This window comes from Ovis aries, chromosome 26 (assembly GCF_016772045.2).
Source record: "Ovis aries strain OAR_USU_Benz2616 breed Rambouillet chromosome 26, ARS-UI_Ramb_v3.0, whole genome shotgun sequence".
Classification (NCBI taxonomy): Eukaryota; Metazoa; Chordata; class Mammalia; order Artiodactyla; family Bovidae; genus Ovis; species Ovis aries.
The window spans coordinates 34955397-34975620 of record NC_056079.1 but is presented as its reverse complement, the minus strand read 5'-3'; the positions used below and the strand labels follow the sequence as shown (position 1 = coordinate 34975620).

Here is a 20224-nt window from a genome sequence, read left to right as displayed (position 1 = left end):
CACTTTATAGTTTAGAAAATTGAATCTCAGACTTGTCCAAGGCCCCCAGAATAATTGGTTGGCAGAGCCAAGAACAGAAGGTTTTTTGGCAACCTTTACTATTACTGTTATAGTAATACTTAAGAGCAATATGACAATAATAGCATTATTTAAGCATTGTTATAACTGTAATAGTAAAGGTTGCAAATAACCTGACTTCTGTTCTTGGCTCAACTAGTTAAATGCCTTTTTCTTTTTTAGGCAAATGTCATAAACAGCAAAATGACAGTCAAATGTTGCTCCATGGTTACATAGCAAGATAAATATTCAATATCTAATGAGATTAAAGGTTTAGAAATGCAAATGATTACCCTGACATATAAAGCGATTGCCCATTAGTAGATTTTTTTCAGCATTTCCAGGAGATCTAGCCTGTCAATTAGTACAAATGCTTAAAATGAAATTTAAAGACACATGAGTTCATACTATAGACTAATGAAAAGCTCCCCCCAATAATGTACTTAAATTTGAGTTTAGGAAATACTTCGAGCCTCAGGACATTATATTACCTGGAATTAAAGGATATAAAACTTGTCATTACTTACTTTGATATTTCAGACAGTTCAAAATGAGATACAAGTGTCTAAGAGAATAAATCTGACTGACCACAATTTAGTTGTAATTTCTAAATGTGCTGCTTCCTTTGAGAAGAAGCCTGAAATGGTGATATCCACTGCTTTTTCTGCAGTTTTTTTCCCAATTAATATGAATCATCCAGACAAAACCTTCATATTATTCATTTTCCCATTATGTTCATTTATTTGTGAAGTGATTGAGTGGACGTTCAGTCTAATTTTCAGAGCTGGAATATATTTGCTTTAAAAACCTTGGAATTCAGTTCTTGCATTCAGGATAGTAGTTGAGTGGGAGTACAATCAATAATAAATAAAATATTTTTGCAAGAGATGCCAAGCATGGAGAATCTACAGGAATTATAATAAATGTGTTGCTGTTCAGTCACACACCAGGCTGCTATGTTTTCCAGTATCTCCCAGAGTTTGCTCAGTTTCGTGTCCATTGCTGTCTAACCACCTCACCCTCTGCTGCCCTGTCTCCTTTTGCCTTCAGTCTTTCCTTGCTTCACTGTCTTTTCCAATGAGTCGGCTCTTCCCTTCAGCCAAAGTACTGAAGCTTCAGCTTCACTATTGGGCTTCTCTGATGGCTCAGTGGTAAAGAATCTGCCTGCCAACTCAGGAGACACAGGTGACTTGGATTCAATCCCTGGGCTGGGAAGATCCCCTGAAAAAAGAAATGGAAACACACTCCAGTATTCTTGCCTGGGAAGTTCTATAGCTTAGTGACTATTCAGCAATAGCAATTATAATAAGTAAAGTAGCTCAATATTCCAAGGTGATGTTCTCTTCTGAAACAAGCCAACAAACAAAAGCCAAGTCAAGGCATGGACTTCTTCGAAGGCTACAAATATAGAAATTTTTGTTGAATTTTCAATGTCGTTTCCTGTCAATAACCAATTTCAATAACCAGAGGGGTTGGGACTTTGATTTTGAGTGCTGAGATCAACAGGGCATGAGACAGTGTTGACAACAGAGCTGTCCTTACCCAAAGAAGGTGAAGTTAGTTCTCCTCTGCTGATAATTTGCAAGCTGCTTGGAAAGGCTGAGAATAAAGGGCACAGTCTAGAATCCAAGGCAACCGCTTTGCTTGTTCCAGTTTATGAATCTGGCCGTGCAGACGAGCCCCTGTAGGGAGCGGAGCTTGTGGAGTGTCACCACGTGTTTCTAGTCCCAGGGCTCGATTTACATCCTGTGTGCTCAGTTGCTTGTCTTGTCTGACTCTTTGCAACCCTATGGACTGTAGCCTGCCAGGCTCCTCTGTCCATGGGATTCTCCAGGCATGGGTTGTCATTTCCTTCTCCAGGGGATCTTCCCAACTCAGGGATCGAACATGCATTTATGTCCCCTGCATTGGCAGGAGGATTCTTTACCATTAGCGCCACCTGGGAAGCCCATTTACATCCTAGGCACTATGAAGAGGATGCTTGGTGAAGCACAAGGATGGGGCTGAGTTAGGGCTTGTGGATCAAAGGCCATTCTCTGTTTAGCCCTGCTTTTTAAAATGTATTTATTAAACTATAGTTGCTTTGCAATGTTGTGTTACTTTCAGCTGTACAGCTTCAGATTCTTTTCCATTATGGGTTGTTACAAGATATCAAGTATAGTACTATACAGTACATTCTTGTGCTTTATCTATTTTATAGATGATAGTATGTATCTATTAATCCCAAACTCCTAATGTATCCCTCCCCTCCTTTTCCCTTTGTAACCTTAAGTTTGTTTTTCATGTCTGTGAATCTGTTTTGTAAATAAGTTCATTTGTATCATTCTTTAGATTCCACACACAAGTGGTGTCATATGATATTCGTCTTTCTCTGCCTGAGTTGCTCCACTTAGTGGAATGCCCTCTAGGCCCATCCATGTTGCCGCAAATGGCAAAGTTTCATTCCTTTTTGATGGCTGAGTAGTATTCCACTGTGCCCATTTACCACATCTTCTTTGTCCATCAAAGGAATCTTTGTCCAACAGAGGAATCTCTGTTGATGGCCACTTAGGTTGCTTCTGTGTCTTAGCTATTGTGAATAGTGTTCTTGTAAACATTGGAGTGCCTGTGTGTTTTCAAATTAATTTGTGTCTTATCTGGATATATGCCCAGGAGTGGGATTGCTGGACCCTATGATAACTCTATTATTAGGTTTTCAAGGAACCTCCAGTCTTTTCCATAGTTAACCCTGTTTTTAAATGAATATTCAAGTCCACTATTATCAAGAGTCTTCCCTTCTTTGTGGAAGGCCCCAGAGTCCAATTTCTCGAATGGAAGACAGTAGCCTATAGATAAAGGAATTCCAGAGAAGCAGGAAAAAACTAGATATGTCCCTCTCTATAGCACTAGTACACAGGCAATTCTAATACCTCTGTCTTTCCTAAATGTCACTTTCATGCTTTTGCTCTATATGCCATATCTAGGATGCATTACAATTTCAGTCTGTGAACAGATTAGGCCTTTTGTGGGCTTGGAAAGAACTAAATACAGAGCTCTTTCACTCTTTCATATTATTTACAGACTGGCTGATGACCCCTAGGATTCTCTAGCTCACTCATTTCCCATCCTCTTCCTTCTGGATGTGATGTGAAAGTTGCTCAGTCATGTTCAACTCTTTGCGGCCCCATGGACTATACAGTCCATGGAATTCTCCAGGCCAGAATCCTGGAGTGGGCTGCCTTTCCCTTCTCCAGGGGATTTTCCCAACCCAGGGATCGAACCCAGGTCTCCCCACATTGCAGGCAGATTCTTTGCCAGCTGAGCCACACAGGAAGCCCAAGAATACTGGAGTGGGTAGCCTATCCATTCTCCAGTGGATCTTCCCAGCCCAGGAATCGAACCAGGGTCTCTGGCATTGCAGGTGGATTCTTTACCAACTGAGCCAGCAGGGAAGCCTGGGTGGCCTTTGATTTTGCCCTGCTTGACATTTGCATGAGTCATGGCTGTCTCCAGAGTGGTCTGAGCTGAAGGTTTCAAGTCTCAGCTTTGATCGTGAGTCCCCTTGTCTGCCTCTCAGGTTCTTGTCTTAGTGCTTCAGAACATCACTTAGGTCTCCTAGGGACTCCCCTGGTGGTCCAGTAGTTGAGCCTTCATCTTCCAGTGCAAAAGGTGCAGGCTTGATTCCCGGTCAGGGAGCTAGGATCCCACATTTCTCACAGCCAAAAAGCCAAAACATGAAACAGAAACAATATTGTAAAAAAAAAAATTGTGAAGACTTCAAAAAGAGTTCACATCAAAAAAAAAAGAAGAAGAAGAAAGTCACTTGGTACCAACTTCCAAGGGTGTAAGCCATTACCTGATTTGGTTCTGGAAAGCGCATCAGCGCTAAGAGAGAAAAGAACCACCAGAAGAAAGTGATGGAGCTCAATAGTCCCAGCCTGGGAGGTGGACAGCTAGTCCTAGATCAGTGCTTCTCAAATCATGTCCCCTCACTGACTTTCAAAGCCCTCCTTGAATATAGGGTAGTCAAGATCTCTGTTAACCCAACATTATCTAATTTTATGCTTCAAGGTTAAGCTTTTTAAACTTTTCAGGATTTTCCAGGTGCAGAAAATTTACTTCTCTCACTGTGACAGTCTCTAGGTCCTCCGTGTTGCAGCAGATGACATTATTTCATTTTTTTTTTTATTGGAGAAAATTTTTTGAATGCTCCCAGTATGTGTGTGTGGTCTTTACACTCTGATTCCTACTCAGGCTTCTGACTTTCTCTGGCTCTGATTACCAGATACATTTTGTCAAGTCATCCTTCTTCAGTGTTTATTTGTCTCTTGCTGAGTGGCCCAGAAATTGACCAACCCCCTCAGAGTCAAGTTCTGCTAAAGGAAAGGTGTCCTACAGGCCTGTTTATCCTATCCTTAGACAAAGACAAAGGGGCTTTTCAAAGACTGTGACTTGGGGCAAAAGAAGTGAAGTTCATTGTACAAGGAAAGAGTAGAGGAAAAAGCTTACTTTCACTTTATTCCGTGTTGTGAATACCAAGCACTCATTCTGGTGGTTTCTCTGGCCAACAGGATGGATCAAAGGCATGAGGAAGGCTGGAAAGGGGGCCTTGACCCCTCACCTGAGCAGTCAGGCCTCTGGTTTTATACTCACTCTGGGCCTTTGTAAGTTACTGTAACCTGTTCTCGCTCATCTCACCAGAGGTGATCAGACACTAGAATATGTCCATGTGTTACCTATCTTGAGCTGCCTTGACTTTTACTCTGACCTAACTCTGGAAAAAATATTGAATTTGGCCAACATATGTCTCATCTCTTAAAATTGTCATAGAACAGGAAATGCCAGGAAACTGACTTAGGATAAAGGACCTTGCTTCACATAGGTCGATGCTGGTAGGTGAGTGGTTGGAGGAGACAGGATGGGGCTGGAAACGTGCCATTGTTATGGCTTTGAGTCTGGCTCTCCATCACTGCCCTTTAGCTGGAGGAGAGGACTGAGGAGGTCCACTCTGGCTGGGATTTTCCTAGTGTAAATAAAGGAGGTAGTAGGTTGAGTGATTGGACAAATTTACCCCTCACCCCATTCAATTCACTCCAATGACCAAAATCAGTTGAGCGCCTACTGTGTTTGAGACATTGAAATCAGTCTTAGGGACAATAGAAGATCACTATGCCTCTCAACAAGCTTGTAATCTAGTTGAGGGGATGCAATCCGTAGTCAAGCAAATGCAGCTAAAATCAATACAGGATATGTTGGCACAAAATGCTGCTGGAATTCAGAAGTGGTTGCCTCTGGTCGGAGACCCTAAGGAAAGGTGGTCAATGGTGAGGGCAGGGAAGGGGCTTAGGAATGAGACCATCAAGGTTCAATCCTGGCTCTACAGCTACTGACTGGTTGCCCTTGAGTTTCTTACGCAAAGACCTCCCTGGAGCTTAGTTTCCACACCTGAAAAATGTGACAGATTTTAAAAAATAAAGAAAACTAAAATTAAAGAAAAAAAAAGGACAAAATAATAAAAATAAATAAATAAAAATTCTTACCAAAACTGTGGTGAAGATTGAGTTTTAAAACCACAAAAAGCAACAATAACAAAAAATATGAAACTTCTTCTTAGATAATACTTGGCTTGAACGGCATGGATCTTATTCTCATAAGTGTTAGTTGTCATTCTGTATTAATGAAATTACATTTGAAATGGGCTTTGGGGAACAAGGAGATGAATATTGATGGCTCCCTCAGCACTTTTTTGTCCTAAGTACTCTTTTTGGCTTTCCCGGTGGCTCAGATGGTAAAGAATCTGCCTACAGTGCGGAAGAGCTGGGTTTGATCCATGGATTCAGAAGATCCCCTGGAGAAGGAAATGGCAACTCACTCCAGTATTCTTGCATGGAGAATCCCCATGGACAGGGGAGCCGGGCAGGCTATAGTCCATGGGGTCACAAAGAGTCGGACATGACTAAGTGACACACACGTTCCTTCTGTTAAGATTGCTCCAGAATTCTTTACAGCAAAGTTTAGTTGCTTGCTCCAAGTTGGGGTTTTGTACTCAAGCAAAAGTTCAGGCCCATTCAAGGTTTAGAACCCAAATTGACCTAAATCAGACTGTGCAATATAAAGAATTATCTAGGACAGCCTTTAGAAGGCTAGTCCCATGCTGAGTTTGTTGGGGTCTATTGACTTCCACCTGTTCCAAGTCCTCATTTCACACGGTGTCAACCTTGGTATTCAATCTTGCTGCATCCGAAAGAACACTTTTTAATAATTTATTTTATTACAGTATCATTGATTTACAACGTTGTGTTAATTTCTGCTGTACAGCAAAGTAATTAAGTTTCTCATATATATATATATAGGATTTATTTATTGCATGGATATTGAATATATATATATTCAATATATATATAATATATATAATATATATTCATATATTCATATATATATATATCCTATATATATATATTTATTGCATGGATATTGAATAGCATTCCATGATGATTTATTACAGGATATTGATAGCATCCCCGGTGCTACACAATAGGACCGTGTTGTTTATCCGTTCTCTCTCTCTCTCTCTCTCTCTCTCTCTCTATATATATATATATATATATATATATATATATATATACACACAGTACTTTACATCTGCTAATCCCCAACTCCCAATCCATCCTTCCCTTCCCCCACTCTCCCCTCTTGGCAATCATAAGTCTGTTCTCCATATCTATGAGTCTGTTTCACAGATTCATTTGTATCATATTTTAGATTCCACATATAAATGATATCATATGATATTTATCTTTCTCTGTCTGATTTACTTCTCTCACTGTGACAGTCTCTAGGTTCTCCTTGTTGCTTCAGATGACATTATTTCATTCTTTTTTATGGAGAAAATTTTTTGAATGCTCCCAGTGTGTGTGTGGTCTTTACACTTTGATTCCTACTCAGGCTTCTGACTTTCTCTGGCTCTGATTACCAGTTACATTTTGTCAGTCATCAGTAATTAGCACTCTATTCTCCAAAGACTGGGAGTTATAAACCTTGAAAGTAAATAAAATAAATGGGACTATACTCTTGGATGCATTTCCTAAAGTCATTCTTCTAATATTCTTTTGAGACTCCTTGGAGAGATTTTTCTTTACCATTCTGTTAACACAGACCACATTTTTCTTCTTCATTTGCATTTTTTATTTCTCCATTGAAAAATAATATGTATCCTTTTTTATGCAGGCATCTGTCTGCTGCAGCTCATGCTAGATTCTAGCTAATCTCAACATTAACTTATTAAATCTGACTTTGATTCACAGCATTTGATAAATGGCCCTATCTTCCAGAATCTGGAAGGATTTTCTCAAAAAACAAATGATCTTCCTGTTAGGGAGTCACCTCTGCAGGTGTTAACTACTGTTATTTAAGTTATAACTCAGCAATAAACATTTTGAAGACTTTTGTTTGTTTTTTTTTTCCTTAAAATTTTAAGTTAAAATTTTCCAGGCCATTCTATAGTGGGTTAAGCATAGCAAGACGCAATCAGAATCTGGGCCTCAGTCTGAATATACATTTTTGAGCATCATTATAGTATATATGTGTCACTTTGAATAGTCCTTAACAGAAAATAGGAAAGTGTATTTTCTTTTCTATAGGTTTTAGGGTCACAGAGAAACCTCAGTCCGTGTCATGCTGAGTAGTCAAATACAAATCAAAACCTAGCTAGCTTTCAAAATGTTGGTGACATTTCAAGTTCAGGACACAATTACTTCAAAGTTCTACTCACAGCTTCTGGTCCTGTTATACTCCCCAGAGATATATCTGTCTTTTTGCTTCCTTATTTAAGTGCTCTTTTTTCTAAAGACACCTAACAGGCTAACATGTGCTCTTTACTGTGTTTGATTCCAAAACCATCACTGCCGAATTTATTCCTGTTCTAACAAGAATGATCTTATAATAGCCCCAAATAGAGAAGTTTCAGACCTCTGATTTGGCTTCCTTGATAATGGATAAAACTCAAACAATAGATTCTGTGTTCTAACATCTTTCCAGGGCTAAATAAGATAAATTTCCTAACAGTTAAGATTTTCATGGTCAGGCAACTTATTGAGTTGCTCTTGAGTATCTATAATAGAAAGGACCCTTTTAAACAAACTACACAGTTTTCTATTTCGTGGAACTAGATGTCACGATTGTATTATTTCATGAGAATCCTGCACGTAAAAAGGATGCCTTCTGTGTAAGAGAGAGACCAATTCACAATGTAATCTGAGCAATTCATTACAGACAAGAAATTTACTAGATTAGAAGGAAGACATTTGCTGTTCCCCTTCTAAAAGTGACAGGAAAGGAGTTAGGCTCCCTCACACCAGTATTTCAAAAAAAACATCAGTACAAGTTAAAGATCTACCAGCAGATTTCATGTATGTATGCACATTGAGGAGGCATTTCTCATTTAAATTTAACTCTCAAGAAACCAAGTCTCAAGCCACTAATTAGTCAACCTTCTAGAACACACAATGGGTAGTTCTATATTGAATCTTGAGAGTTCATTCTACTGATGGAATTTGCTCCACTCACGAGCTGGACATTTTCATTGAAACAATAAGTCATGGTGAAAGAACTCCAGGTCAACCATTTATTGGGTCAATAGCTGAGTCAGTCATGACAGAGTGATCCACTGCATTCTAGGTTCCAAGTCACTTAGCAGAGAATGGCAAACTAACAAATTACATTCCTTATCCTTCAAGCAATCGTGCCCTTTTTAAATGCCTAAACACGAAAGCTTTGGAATCCCCAAGAGTGACCTCTCATTTCAGGGTCCATTGAAATTGCAGGAGAGAGGGCTGGTGGCCCGTCTCAGCGATGGAGGCTGACAAATTATCTGAGCAGCTGCCAACTGCAGTGGAACTGGGTGACCAGGCATAGCATCCCTGCTGTGTGTCCAAGAAAATGTCACCAGGAATGCACATTCTAGGTGCAGCTTTTAATTTCTGTAGCAGCTGGGAACCTGAGCTGGGAAGGGAAGAGCAAAGGTGGTCTGAGGATGCAGGAGGGGTGACAAGTATGAACAGAGTGAAGCATCAAGAAAGCGCTTGCCGTGTCATTGTCTGGACTGTCACAGAAGCTTTGCCTTCTAAGACTTTACCCCAAAAGCCTTTGCTTTCTTCACTCAAAATGCCCTATTTTCTGGGTTTTCTTTGAAGAGCCCTCATGTCTAATGTATGATGATTTAAATCTTATAACATCTGATAGGATATTTCATGGTGATTCCTCAGAAGAAACCAGGGATGCAAATTACATTAGGAATAAGTGACAGTTGTGATCAAAGAATGATGATTAGATGCATTTATCTGTCCAACTTCTGTTGAAAATCAATTCTAATTATTTGTTTTCTCTTCAAGCTTCTAACACAAGCTCTAGTGTATGGTTCTAGGCATTGATAGCATATGATTAGCTTCTATAAGGTAGCACACAGATTAAAGAGTCAGCCTGAGTCAGATATTCATAACAAGAACTGCTTTATTATTCCAAAGCAGATTTTTTTTTTTTTTACTATCCATGAAGGTAATTTTTCTTTTAACCTTGAAGAAGGATTATTCCTATATCTTTTGATTAAAATACCTCATCCTGTGTCCACAATGGATGCTAAACAATTAATAGTCTTTCTTTCCTCAACCATCTAATTAGGGTTGAGGCCAACATAGCATATAGAATAACCAAAGTCACCAAATATCATTCCAAAATGTTCTCTGTTAATTGTGAGTAATTTTGCCATTCCCCAGAGACGATGTGACAGGCTGGACCACTGGACCTGCCTTGGGGTCTGATTTCAGGCAATGGCTTTCTTCTTTATCATGATACCCTTCCCTGCACACATGCCTAATAGTTAATTAATGAAGAAGAAGAAAAAAGTTACTTTTGTCTCTTTCCCATAGAAGTCCCAGGGCTAGTTGTACAATAGGATGACAAATATGAGAATCTCATCTGTGAGGAGTTTGGATGGGAGGGATTGATGTAGACATTTAAAGCATGTCATTGAGCAGGGCAAAGAGGGCAGAGGGGGACTGGAGCTGGCAGGTCAGGCTTGGCCTTTTGGGGCCGAAGGATGGAGAAATAGCATCTGCTTCTATATAATCTGGATTTAAAAGGGAAAGTGAGAAATGTGACTCAAGGAGCTAACTATTTCTCCTGCATAGGATTTCTAGACCTCCTTCTCATTGTGGCTTTGTCCATAGTGATTCCTTTCATTCCTCTTGCTTAGGGCCCGTCAAGCCAAGATTTCAAGTATTCTAAAGTAACTATGGATGTACTGAGCTCATGACTCATCATTTTTTTTTTTTTTAATCATTTTGGCAGGCTAGCAGGGAATAAGTAGCTTCATTGTTGTTTCATCGTTCTCAGTCAGAGAAAGGTAGTAGATAGCAGATTTGTGAAGCTTCTGAGAGTCTGGGGGAACCTGGCATAAGAGAGTGGAGAGGCCGCTCCTCCTGTGGCCACAGGGTGGAAGGTCAGCAGTTGTCCTTGGACCGGGAGACTGGCCACAGGAAGCAAAGCTGGAAGCCCCACTTCTGTTTCCCAGCCGCCCCTTAGTCCCCCAATTTCTGACTGGCTTTCAGAATCAAGGATTGACTATCTCTAAGACAGAGCCCTATAGCCAAATAAATTATGCCTTTCTCATCTGTCTTCATATGCCCTTGTCCAGTCAGAGGGCTGAAGTTGGAGAAAGATGGATTATCAAGTCATGCAAAGTCATGCAGGTGAAAATGTTTAAGGCATAACTCTAAGTCAAACTTTAAAATCTATTTTAGAACATTTTTGCCTTACATTTTTCCACTTTAGAATGATTTCTCCTGTTAGTAGTACTCAAATAAGATGGATTGCATCTGTTACTTTTGGATTTAGAGAGCAGATGCAGTTATGATTTTCTGGCATCTTATTTTATTAGTTGAGCCAAATACTGGAGAATAATTCTATACCATTTCATATGTTGGCTCTATGTGTAGCTAAATGTCAGGTAATGTGAGTCTAGAAGACCAGCCAATGGTGTGATCCCTGCCTTCAAGAAGCCTAGAGTTTATATGAGGAAACAATAGAAGTACATAATAAAAGAATATTTAAATGTTAATATCTGAGAATGACCTTATATACCATCATGCAAGGAATCAAGAGAAAGGAGAGACTAGTACAGGCATGAATAAATGAGAGAAATACACTTGGATGAGATGAACCTGGGCTGGTGAACAAGGATGGGTTCATTTGTAGATGGTATGATTGTAAAGGTCTAGGAGTGTTCAGGTCAAGATTCCAGTGGACATTTGGTTTTTTGAGATTGGTGTGCAAATCATAAATGGTGATTGAGATGTGACTCAAGGGTCATCAGCTCATAGAAGATTGTTGAAGTGGATGAACCAGGAAGAGATGAGAGCATTCGAAGAGAGTATATGGAAAACACAGGGACACACACACTGATGGACATGCCCACACACAGGGTGACAAAAGGAAGTGACGTCATCCCCTTTTCCCATAATGATGCCTTTTTATTTCTTTTCAAATAGCAGGAGAACAGAGCAGACTAATGCTTTAGAAGCCAAGGAAGAAAAGCATTTCAAACAGAGTAAAAAACAGAGTCACTTCATACCAGAAAGAGTCAAGTAGGAAGAGATGAAAAATCTAGTTTGCCCATTAGGAGGCGGTGGTTGGTTTCTCCGACAGGAGCCCAGCTCGTCCACTGGGAGGTGGTGGTTGGTTTTTCCGATGGGAGCCTGGCTCGTCCGCTGGGAGTCGGTGGTTGGTTTTTCCCATGGGAGCCTGGCTTGTCCACTGGGAGGCGGTGGTTGATTTTTCCCCTAGGAGCCTGGCTGACATTTGGAAACTGTGATGCCCCCAGTGATGAGTGTGAGGGTGGAGTGAGGTTGTTCCTCACCAATGTTCTCACAGGATGAGCAAGACAGGCCTGCAGCCCCACAGATACTAGCAGTGAGGAGGGCAGAGGGTGACATGTGGCTCTGGGACATGCCAAGGATAGGACTTTTCATGAAGATGCCACAGTCAATAGCAGAACTCTTAAAATAGCTGCATGTGGAATTCCATGAAAACAGAACTCTGTCTATTGGAACTGGACATGTAGGGTCAAAAGTGTTACCCACTGGACTTCTTCCTGAGCCCCTACTGTTTTCTAGAACTCTTAGGAACCATTTGAAAACCATTGCTGAGAAGAAAACAAAGGCAAGGGTCAAAGGTACCTGCCTTTGTCCAGTCTAGAAGATGGAAGGGGTGCTGATGGAGGCTGGCAGGGATTTTAGTCAGTTTAGCTTTAAATGCATTGCTTTTGAAGGGATGAGAATGTCCTGTAGGTAGCTGGAAATAGATATGGAGTGCAGATACAAGCCAAGGCTTAAAATGGGGATGTTGGAGTTAACTAGAGAGGGCTTCTCTGATGGCTCAGATGGTAAAGAATCTGCCTACAATGCAGGAGACCTGGGTTCAATCCCTGGGTCAGGAAGATCCCCTGGAGAAGTGATACACTCCAGTATCTTGCCTGGGAAATCCCGTGGACAGAGGAGCCTGGTGGGCTACAGTCCATGGGGTTGCAAATAGTTGGACACGACTGAAGCAACTAATATGTTCACTTTCACAGAGAGGATCAAGATAAAGCCCGGAGGCAGATGTGTCATTTGGTGCTGGGAAAGGAGCAGAGAGGAAAAAGCAGCATCATGAACAACTTCCCCCATCCGCCACCAGGTATCCACAACAGAGGTTTTTGACCTCCGGCATCTGTGGCAGCTGGCTAAATACTCTCTAAGGCTGTTGCTTTTACATCAGAAGCTGGGGCTTGGAGGATGCAGTCCAGGCTGTTGGAAGGAGAAAGGGATTGAAAGTGGAGAAGTGCCAGGATGAGCTTGAATTCCTGATCACCAGCTGGAAGCCACGAGGATGGACAGAATCCCTCGTTAGTACTCACTGGTCATCACCACCCACCTCGGGGAAGGGTGCATTCTGCAGGGGAATCAGATGCTGGTCTGTGTGAGCCGCAAAAGCCTTGATCTTCAAGCGTGAAAAGACAAAACTGGAACAAGACAGTGGAGGAGATTGTAGTAAACATTCAGTCTAGCCGTGTTAGCACACTACAAAACTGCCACAGCACACTAACAAAGCAGCCGGATAACAACAGAAGGAAAGACAGTTAAGTACCAGATCAAAGTTCAGAGCATCAAGTGCTGAGTCATTTAGTCCTGCTCTGAAAAAATTAAAGAGGAACTTTAGAGGTTTCCAATTTTCTCAAGAAAATGACCTTGTTTTATTAATGAATGGCATTCCAAATCTCTTTGCTTTAGGTACATAGAAAAATTATAAATGAAAGACCATTTTTAATGGAACTGATGACTTTAATAAAAATACTCTAGAATCACATGTGTAAGATAATTAATATCCACCTGGAAATGAATTGAACCAAGAATACTAAAGAATTGAAACACCACCTGGAGAATACATGGTTTCATCTGAAACTAATTTGAATTGCTGAAATTTATTTGAGGGAGAGAGAAAATAATGTTTTGTTTTCCCACTGGTGAGTAAAAAAGGAAAAAAAAAAAAAACCAAAACACATTTTCTGCTGGTACATCCCTATAGCTTAGGGATTTATTACAGAGCTTTCCCGGGAAATAGACCATCTGTGGTTGCAAGTATTATTATTTATATAATTTGTTCAGGACAGCGAGTTATGATAGAATGTCCAATTTCCCTTGGTGAAATTGTCTATTTTGCTTCCAATGTATATATTTAAAATTTGACAGGGTTATGGAAGATCTTTCTGAAGAAAATAGCCTAGCTAGTTTGTGAATGGGTGGAGCGGGAAATTTACTGGGTGGTGTCCTAGGATCACAGTGGCAGGGCCATCTCCTGAAACTGCTTGAGGACAGGAGATAGGGCACAGACCTCCTTCAGGGAACAAAAAGGGAGAAACTTACAAAGACTTCCAAGTCCCTGCTCAGCCCCAGCATCTCTAAAATTCCTAGCAAGGAGGCTTATCAAAAAAGTCTGGTCACAAAGAGTCTTATAGGTACCATCCCTGGGTGCTCTGTTCTTCTCTATTAACACATTTTCCAAAAGGGATCTATTTCAATGACATACATACTATTTATCTATATGAATATATATATACACACACACATACACATGCACTATATATACATATATATACATGTATATATATATACATATATACATTTGATGGTATATGTATGTATATATACACTTTTCCCTGGAACTCCAGACTATCTATTCAGACCTCAAACTTAGCATGAAAGAGAAATCTTGATAATATACAGTATTTCTCTTTCTTTGTCTGACTTATTTCACTAATCATAATGCCTTCTTGACCTGTCTGTGTTATTGCAAATGGCAAAGTTTTATTCTCTTCATAGCTGAGTGATAATCCATAATGTGTGTATCTTCTTTATCCATTGACCTATTGATGGACGCTTAGGTTTCCTCTGTCTTATGGCTGTTGTAAATAGGGCTTCTGTGAACATTAGGGTGCATGTGTCTTTTTTGAATTATTGTTTTCATTTTCTTCAGTTATAGACCCAAAAATGGAATTGCTGGATTGGGTAGTGGTTCTATTTCCAGATTTCTGGAGAATCTGCATGCTATTTTTCATAGCGGTTATACCAGTTTGCATTCCCATCAACAGTGTGCCTTGATCCCCAAATCCTTGCCAGCACTTGTTATTTGCTGTCTTTTCGATGATGGTCATTCTGACAGGTGTGAGGTGATACTTCATTGGGGTTTTGATTTACATTTTCCTATTTTTGTGCATTTTTTTCATGTGCCTATTGGCCATATGTATGTCTTTTTTGGAAAAAGGTATGTTATCACTTATATGCTGAATCTAAGAAACAAATAAACAAATAACAATACAGAAACAGTAAAGTATAAGCTGGTGGTTACCAGTGTGGCAGGACGAGGGTTAGGGTTAGGAGACTAGGAGATACTATTACCTATAAAGTAAATATGTTGCAAGGATATATTGTATAGCACAGGGAATATAGCCAGTATTTTATAATAACTTTAAGTTGACTATAATTTATAAAATTATTGCATTACTATGGTGTATATCTGAAACGAATTTGGTATTATAAATCAATTTACTTCCATTTTTAAAAATAAAAATTTTTAAATTTTTTGGTAACTCCACAAAATAATAAAAAAAAAAAGTAAGAAAGAAAAATAAAAAGAACACTTACTTTCCCTCCACAACCTCCTTCCTCCTTCCCCCCAATCACCACATATTTCTAAACAACACTACAGTTTATTCAGCTTCTCAAGGCAAAAGTCTAGAAATTAATCGTGATCCTTTTCTTTCCCTCCAGTCTCCACATCTCAGATCGGTCTGCATCTCTCTGTCACTTAGCATTCTAGTCCCAGCCTCTGACCTCTGCCTTTTCTGGACTTGGTGTACTTGCCCTCTAACTTGCTCCCTGGGGGCACATTTGTCTCTCTATTTACCATTCCTCATACACAGTCAGAGTGAGCTTTTAAAAATGTAACCCAGATCTTATTCTCTTTTACTGAAAATCCACTGAAGACTTCCCATTGTACACAGAGGAGAACTGAGATGCTTTATCCTTCATGGAACCCGATGTCATCTGACCTCTGCCCACCTCTCTGTCAGCTCAGACCAGTTCCCCCCTGCCCACTGTGCTGCTCCAGGCCTCCCGTGTGGTGTTTTTTCTGATTTTCTAACAGCGAAAACTTTTTCTGCCTGAACTAGTATTTCGTACACATCCTGGAATTTCTCCTTATAATGTTTTTTTTTTTTTTAAATTATTATTTTTTAAGCAATCATCATGTGACTAGCCCCTCTTGTCAGCCAGCTCAGCTTAAAAACTCCAAAATATTCTGTGTCATATCATCTTGTTTTGATTCCCTGCCTAGCACATGTTCCTTTCTGATATTTCTATCTATCTGTTTATCTAGCCATCCATCCCTGTATCTGTGCTTTCACAAATAGTATAAAAATCCCAGAGGAACGGGGATTTTCTGGGTCACTTGTACTGTTCTATCCCCAGTGCCTGGAAGGGGCCAGCACATAGGAAGCATGTAATGTATTCTAATATTAAAGATGATCAGAGACAGAAAATGTTAATATGATATGGAAAAATGCCATATTAGGGGAAAGCAGGAAGGCCAAAAGATGGGGAACCAAGCTAGAAGACTTCCTAGAAGAGGTGGTGCTTGACTTGAGTTGACTTAAGTTGTTGATGAGTAGAGGTACAGGAAATGGAAAGTCTTACAGATCGTAGAGTCACACTGATATGTTTTTGAGGTATTATTTTGCACAGGTTGGAAAGACCATCATCTAAAAATCTACAAATAATAAATGCTAGAGAGGGTGTGGAAGAAAGGGGAGACCTTCTACATGGCTGGTGTGGATGCAAACTGGTATAGCCACCATGGAGAACCAGATGGCACTTCCTTAAAAAACTAAAAATAGAGCCACCAGACCACCTGACCTGCCTCCTGAGAAGCCTGTATGCAGGTCAACAAGCAACAGTTAGAACTGGGCATGGAACAACATGCTGGTTCAAAATTGGAAAAGGAGTACCTCAAATTTGGTGGCTCAGAGGATAAAGCGTCTGCCTGCAGTGCAGGAGACCTGGGTTCAGTCCCTGCATTGGGAAGATCCCCTGGAGAAGGAAATGGCAACCCACTCCAGTGCGCTTGCCTGGAAAACTCCATGGACAGAGGAGCCTCGTAGGATATAGTCCATGGGGTCAGGAAGAGTTGGACACAACTGAGTGACTTCATCATCATCATCAAGGCTGTATATTGTCACCCTGCTTATGTAACTTATATGCAGAGTACATCTTGTGAATTGCCAGGCTGGATGAAGCACAAGCTGGAATCAAGATTGCTGGGAGAAATATCAATCAGCTCAGATACGCAGATGACACCACCCTTATGGCAGAAAGTGAAGAGGAACTAAAAAGTCTCTTGATGAACGTGAAAGAGGAGAGTGAAAAAGCTGTTTTAAAACTCACCATTTAAAAAAACAAAAGATCATGGCATCTGGTCCCATTACTTCATAACAAACAGACAGGAAAACAATGGAAACAGTAACAAACTATTTTCTTGGACTTCAAAATCACTGCAGATGGTGACTGCAACCATGAAATTAAAAGACACTTGCTCCTTGGAAAAAAAGTTATGACCAACCTAGACAGCATATTAAAAGCAGAGACATTACTTTGCCAACAAATGTCTGTCTAATCAAGGCTATGGTTTTTCCAGTAGTCATGTATGGATGTGAGAGTTGGACCATAAAGAAAGCTGAGCACTGAAGAACTGATGCTGTTGAACTGTGGTGTTGGAGAAGACTCTTAAGAGTCCCTTGGACTGTGAGGAGATCTAACCAGTCCATCGTAAAGAAGATCAGTCCTGAATATTCATTGGAAGGACTGAGTCTGAAGTTGAAACTCCAATACTTTGGCCACATGATGAAGAACTGACTCCTTGGAAAAGACCCTGATGCTGGGAAAGATTGAAGGCAGGAGGAGAAGGGGAGGACAGAAGATGAGATGGTTGGATGGCATCACTGACTCAATGGACATGAGTTTGAGTAAGCTCTGGGAGGTGGTGATGGACAGGGAGGCCTGGTGTGCAGCAACCATGGGGTTGCAAAGGGTCGGACATGACTGAAGGGAAGGGATATGTGTATATATGTAGCTGATTCACTTCATTGTACAGCAGAAACTAACATAACATTGTAAAGCAATTATACTGCAATTTAAAAAAAAAGGAAAAGCAACAGATTGGACAACTGTAGAACTGGAGAAAACAGTTAATCAATTATTACAGTAAGTCAGGGCTCCCTGCTGGCTCAGTGATAAAGAATCTGCCTGCCAAGCAAGAGATGTGGGTTCCAATCTTTGGTAATGAAGATCCCCCAGAGAAGGAAACTCATTCCAGTATTCTTGCCTGGGAAGTCCCATGGACAGAGGAGCGTGGTGGGCTATAGTTCATGGGGTTGCAAAGAGACAGACATGATTTAGCGACTAAACAACAACTATGGTTTCCCAGGTAGTGCTAGTAGTGAAGAACCCAGCTGCCAGTGCAGGAGATGTAAGAGACACGGGTTCGATCCCTGGGTCCAGAAGCTCCCTTGGAGGAGGGCATGGCAACCCACTCCAGTATTCTTGCCTGGAGAATCCCATGGACAGTGGAGGCTGGTGGGCTGCAGTCCATGGGGTTGCAAAGAGTCTGACATGAATGAAGCGACTTAGTATGCATGCAGGCATGCCTGCATGCATACAAACAAGAACAATAGCAACAAGGTGATCCAGGCAAGAGGTGATGAGCTCCTGCACTAGGAGGGTGGGTTTTAGGACTGGGTGGAGTAAGATACACAGTATTATCTACAACAATATTATTAATAGGATCAATACTAGGAGCTGAAGAAAGGGAAGAGTGAAAGTGATCTTTATAACTCCAACTTCCAGACTCAAGAACTGGAAGAGATGGTAGTGCTATCACTTGAATAAGGGAGGAAGAGCTGATCTGAAAGGAGGGGAATTGTGAATTTAGCTTTAGTCATGTTAAGTTTGAGTTATCTGCAGAGCATTAAGAAAGATTTTCCACCTAAAAATGGATACAAGAGTTGGGAGGGGCAAACATCACTGAGGAGTGTTTCCACATCTAGGGATTTGGGAATCCTCAAATTAGGTGGTTATTAAACTGAAGAGCCTGAGTCCTATTGTATAGAAAGAGGATGAAAGGTGAAAGGAGAGGAAAGCAAGGATAAAACCATAGAAACCGTTTAAGTATGGGTAATGAAGGACATCAAAAATGAGTAGTTATATGGGGAGAGGATCATGTGGTGAGCACCTTGGAGCACTGGACAGATTTTGAAGAAGGAAGGAGTCATAGCAGAGTCAAATGCAAGAGGGAATTCTGATGAAATAATTTCTACCTGTTCGCTGGAGAGTGTAGAAGTGGGCTGGTTTGATGATCTCAGCAAAAGCAGTTTGTGGAGAGGTCGGGAGAGAAGATGGTTTGTGGGGTGTCAAAGGGTGAAGAAAGGGGAGGAAGGGAAGTTGAGGGTACAGACCCTTCACTGCATAAATCCACTTTTCACAGGGAAGGAAAGTCCTAGGAGAAGCAGAGGCAGAGAGCTAAAGGCAGGAGGAGGACCCACACTCTGAAACTGGAAGGAGAACCGGAAGCGATCATGGTGTGTGATTTACTGGAGAGGAGGAGGCGGGTGGGCTGTTCCACAGATCAGTCTTATCAGTGAAGAGGGAACCTCTGCTGCTGAGAATGAAGGGGTGGGGACCTGAGGAGAGACCACATCCCTTTGTAGTGAAGAACTTGGGTTCTGACATTACCATTGCTAGCTGGCACGTGACTCACTCATGGTTTGACCTTGAGCAAGTAGCTTAACCTCTCTGGGTTTTGGTTTCTTCATCCATAGAACTGGATCCCTGTGCTGGTCTCATGGGGGTCTGAGAAACAGATAAGATTGTTACCATAGCGTTACCCATAGGGCTTCTCCTGGACAAGCAGGTTAGCTGTTGCTTTTGTTGTGGTGATTAATCTTGAAGACTGTGATATCTGAAGGTATCCTAGATTGTGACTAAGAAGTATTTGCTACGTATAGACAATGAAACATTATTCATCCATAAAGAGGAATGGAATTGGGTCATTTGTGGAGATGTAGTGGGACTTAGAGTCTATCGGACAAAGTGAAGTAAGTCGGAAAGAGAAACGCAAATACCAAACATTAACACATGTGTATGGAATCTAGAAAAATGGTACAGATGACCCTTTGGCAGGGCAGGAACAGAGAGGCAGACGTAGCGAGCAGGTATGTGCATATCGTGGGGGAAGAGGTGGGTGGGATGAATTCTGAGATTGGGATCGACGTATATACACTGCTGTGTGTAAAATAGACAGCTGGCGGGAACCTGCTGAATACCAGAGAGGACTGATCTCCACGCTCTGTGATGACCTAGAGGGGAGGTGGGGAGCGCCCGGAGGGAGGGGATATGTGTGTGCCCACAGCCGATTCACCTTCTTCTGTGGCAGAAACTAACATGACGTTGTAAGGCAACTATATCCCAATTTCTTAAAAAGTCTTTGTGAGGCAGTTGATGGAGAACAAATAAAAAGATTGGCCGTCGATGACCCAACTGGATGAGGA

At 41.0% G+C, this 20224-nt stretch overlaps 1 protein-coding gene across 2 annotated transcripts in view; it reads left to right on the top strand.

The window, feature by feature from the left end:
* The window catches only part of ZMAT4 (zinc finger matrin-type 4), a 373991-nt gene that overhangs the window by 326370 nt on the left and 27397 nt on the right, over positions 1 to 20224 (top strand). Inside the window, exon 7 of one of the 2 annotated variants that reach the window (XM_027962639.3) lies at positions 12662 to 20224. This exon is cut by the window's right edge and continues 27397 nt beyond it. The exons of the other annotated variant lie outside the window; for it this stretch is intronic. Coding sequence (XP_027818440.1) covers positions 12662 to 12788 — 127 coding nt within the window. The 3' untranslated portion in view covers positions 12789 to 20224. The remainder of the gene's footprint in view (positions 1 to 12661) is intronic. 2 annotated transcript variants of the gene reach the window in all.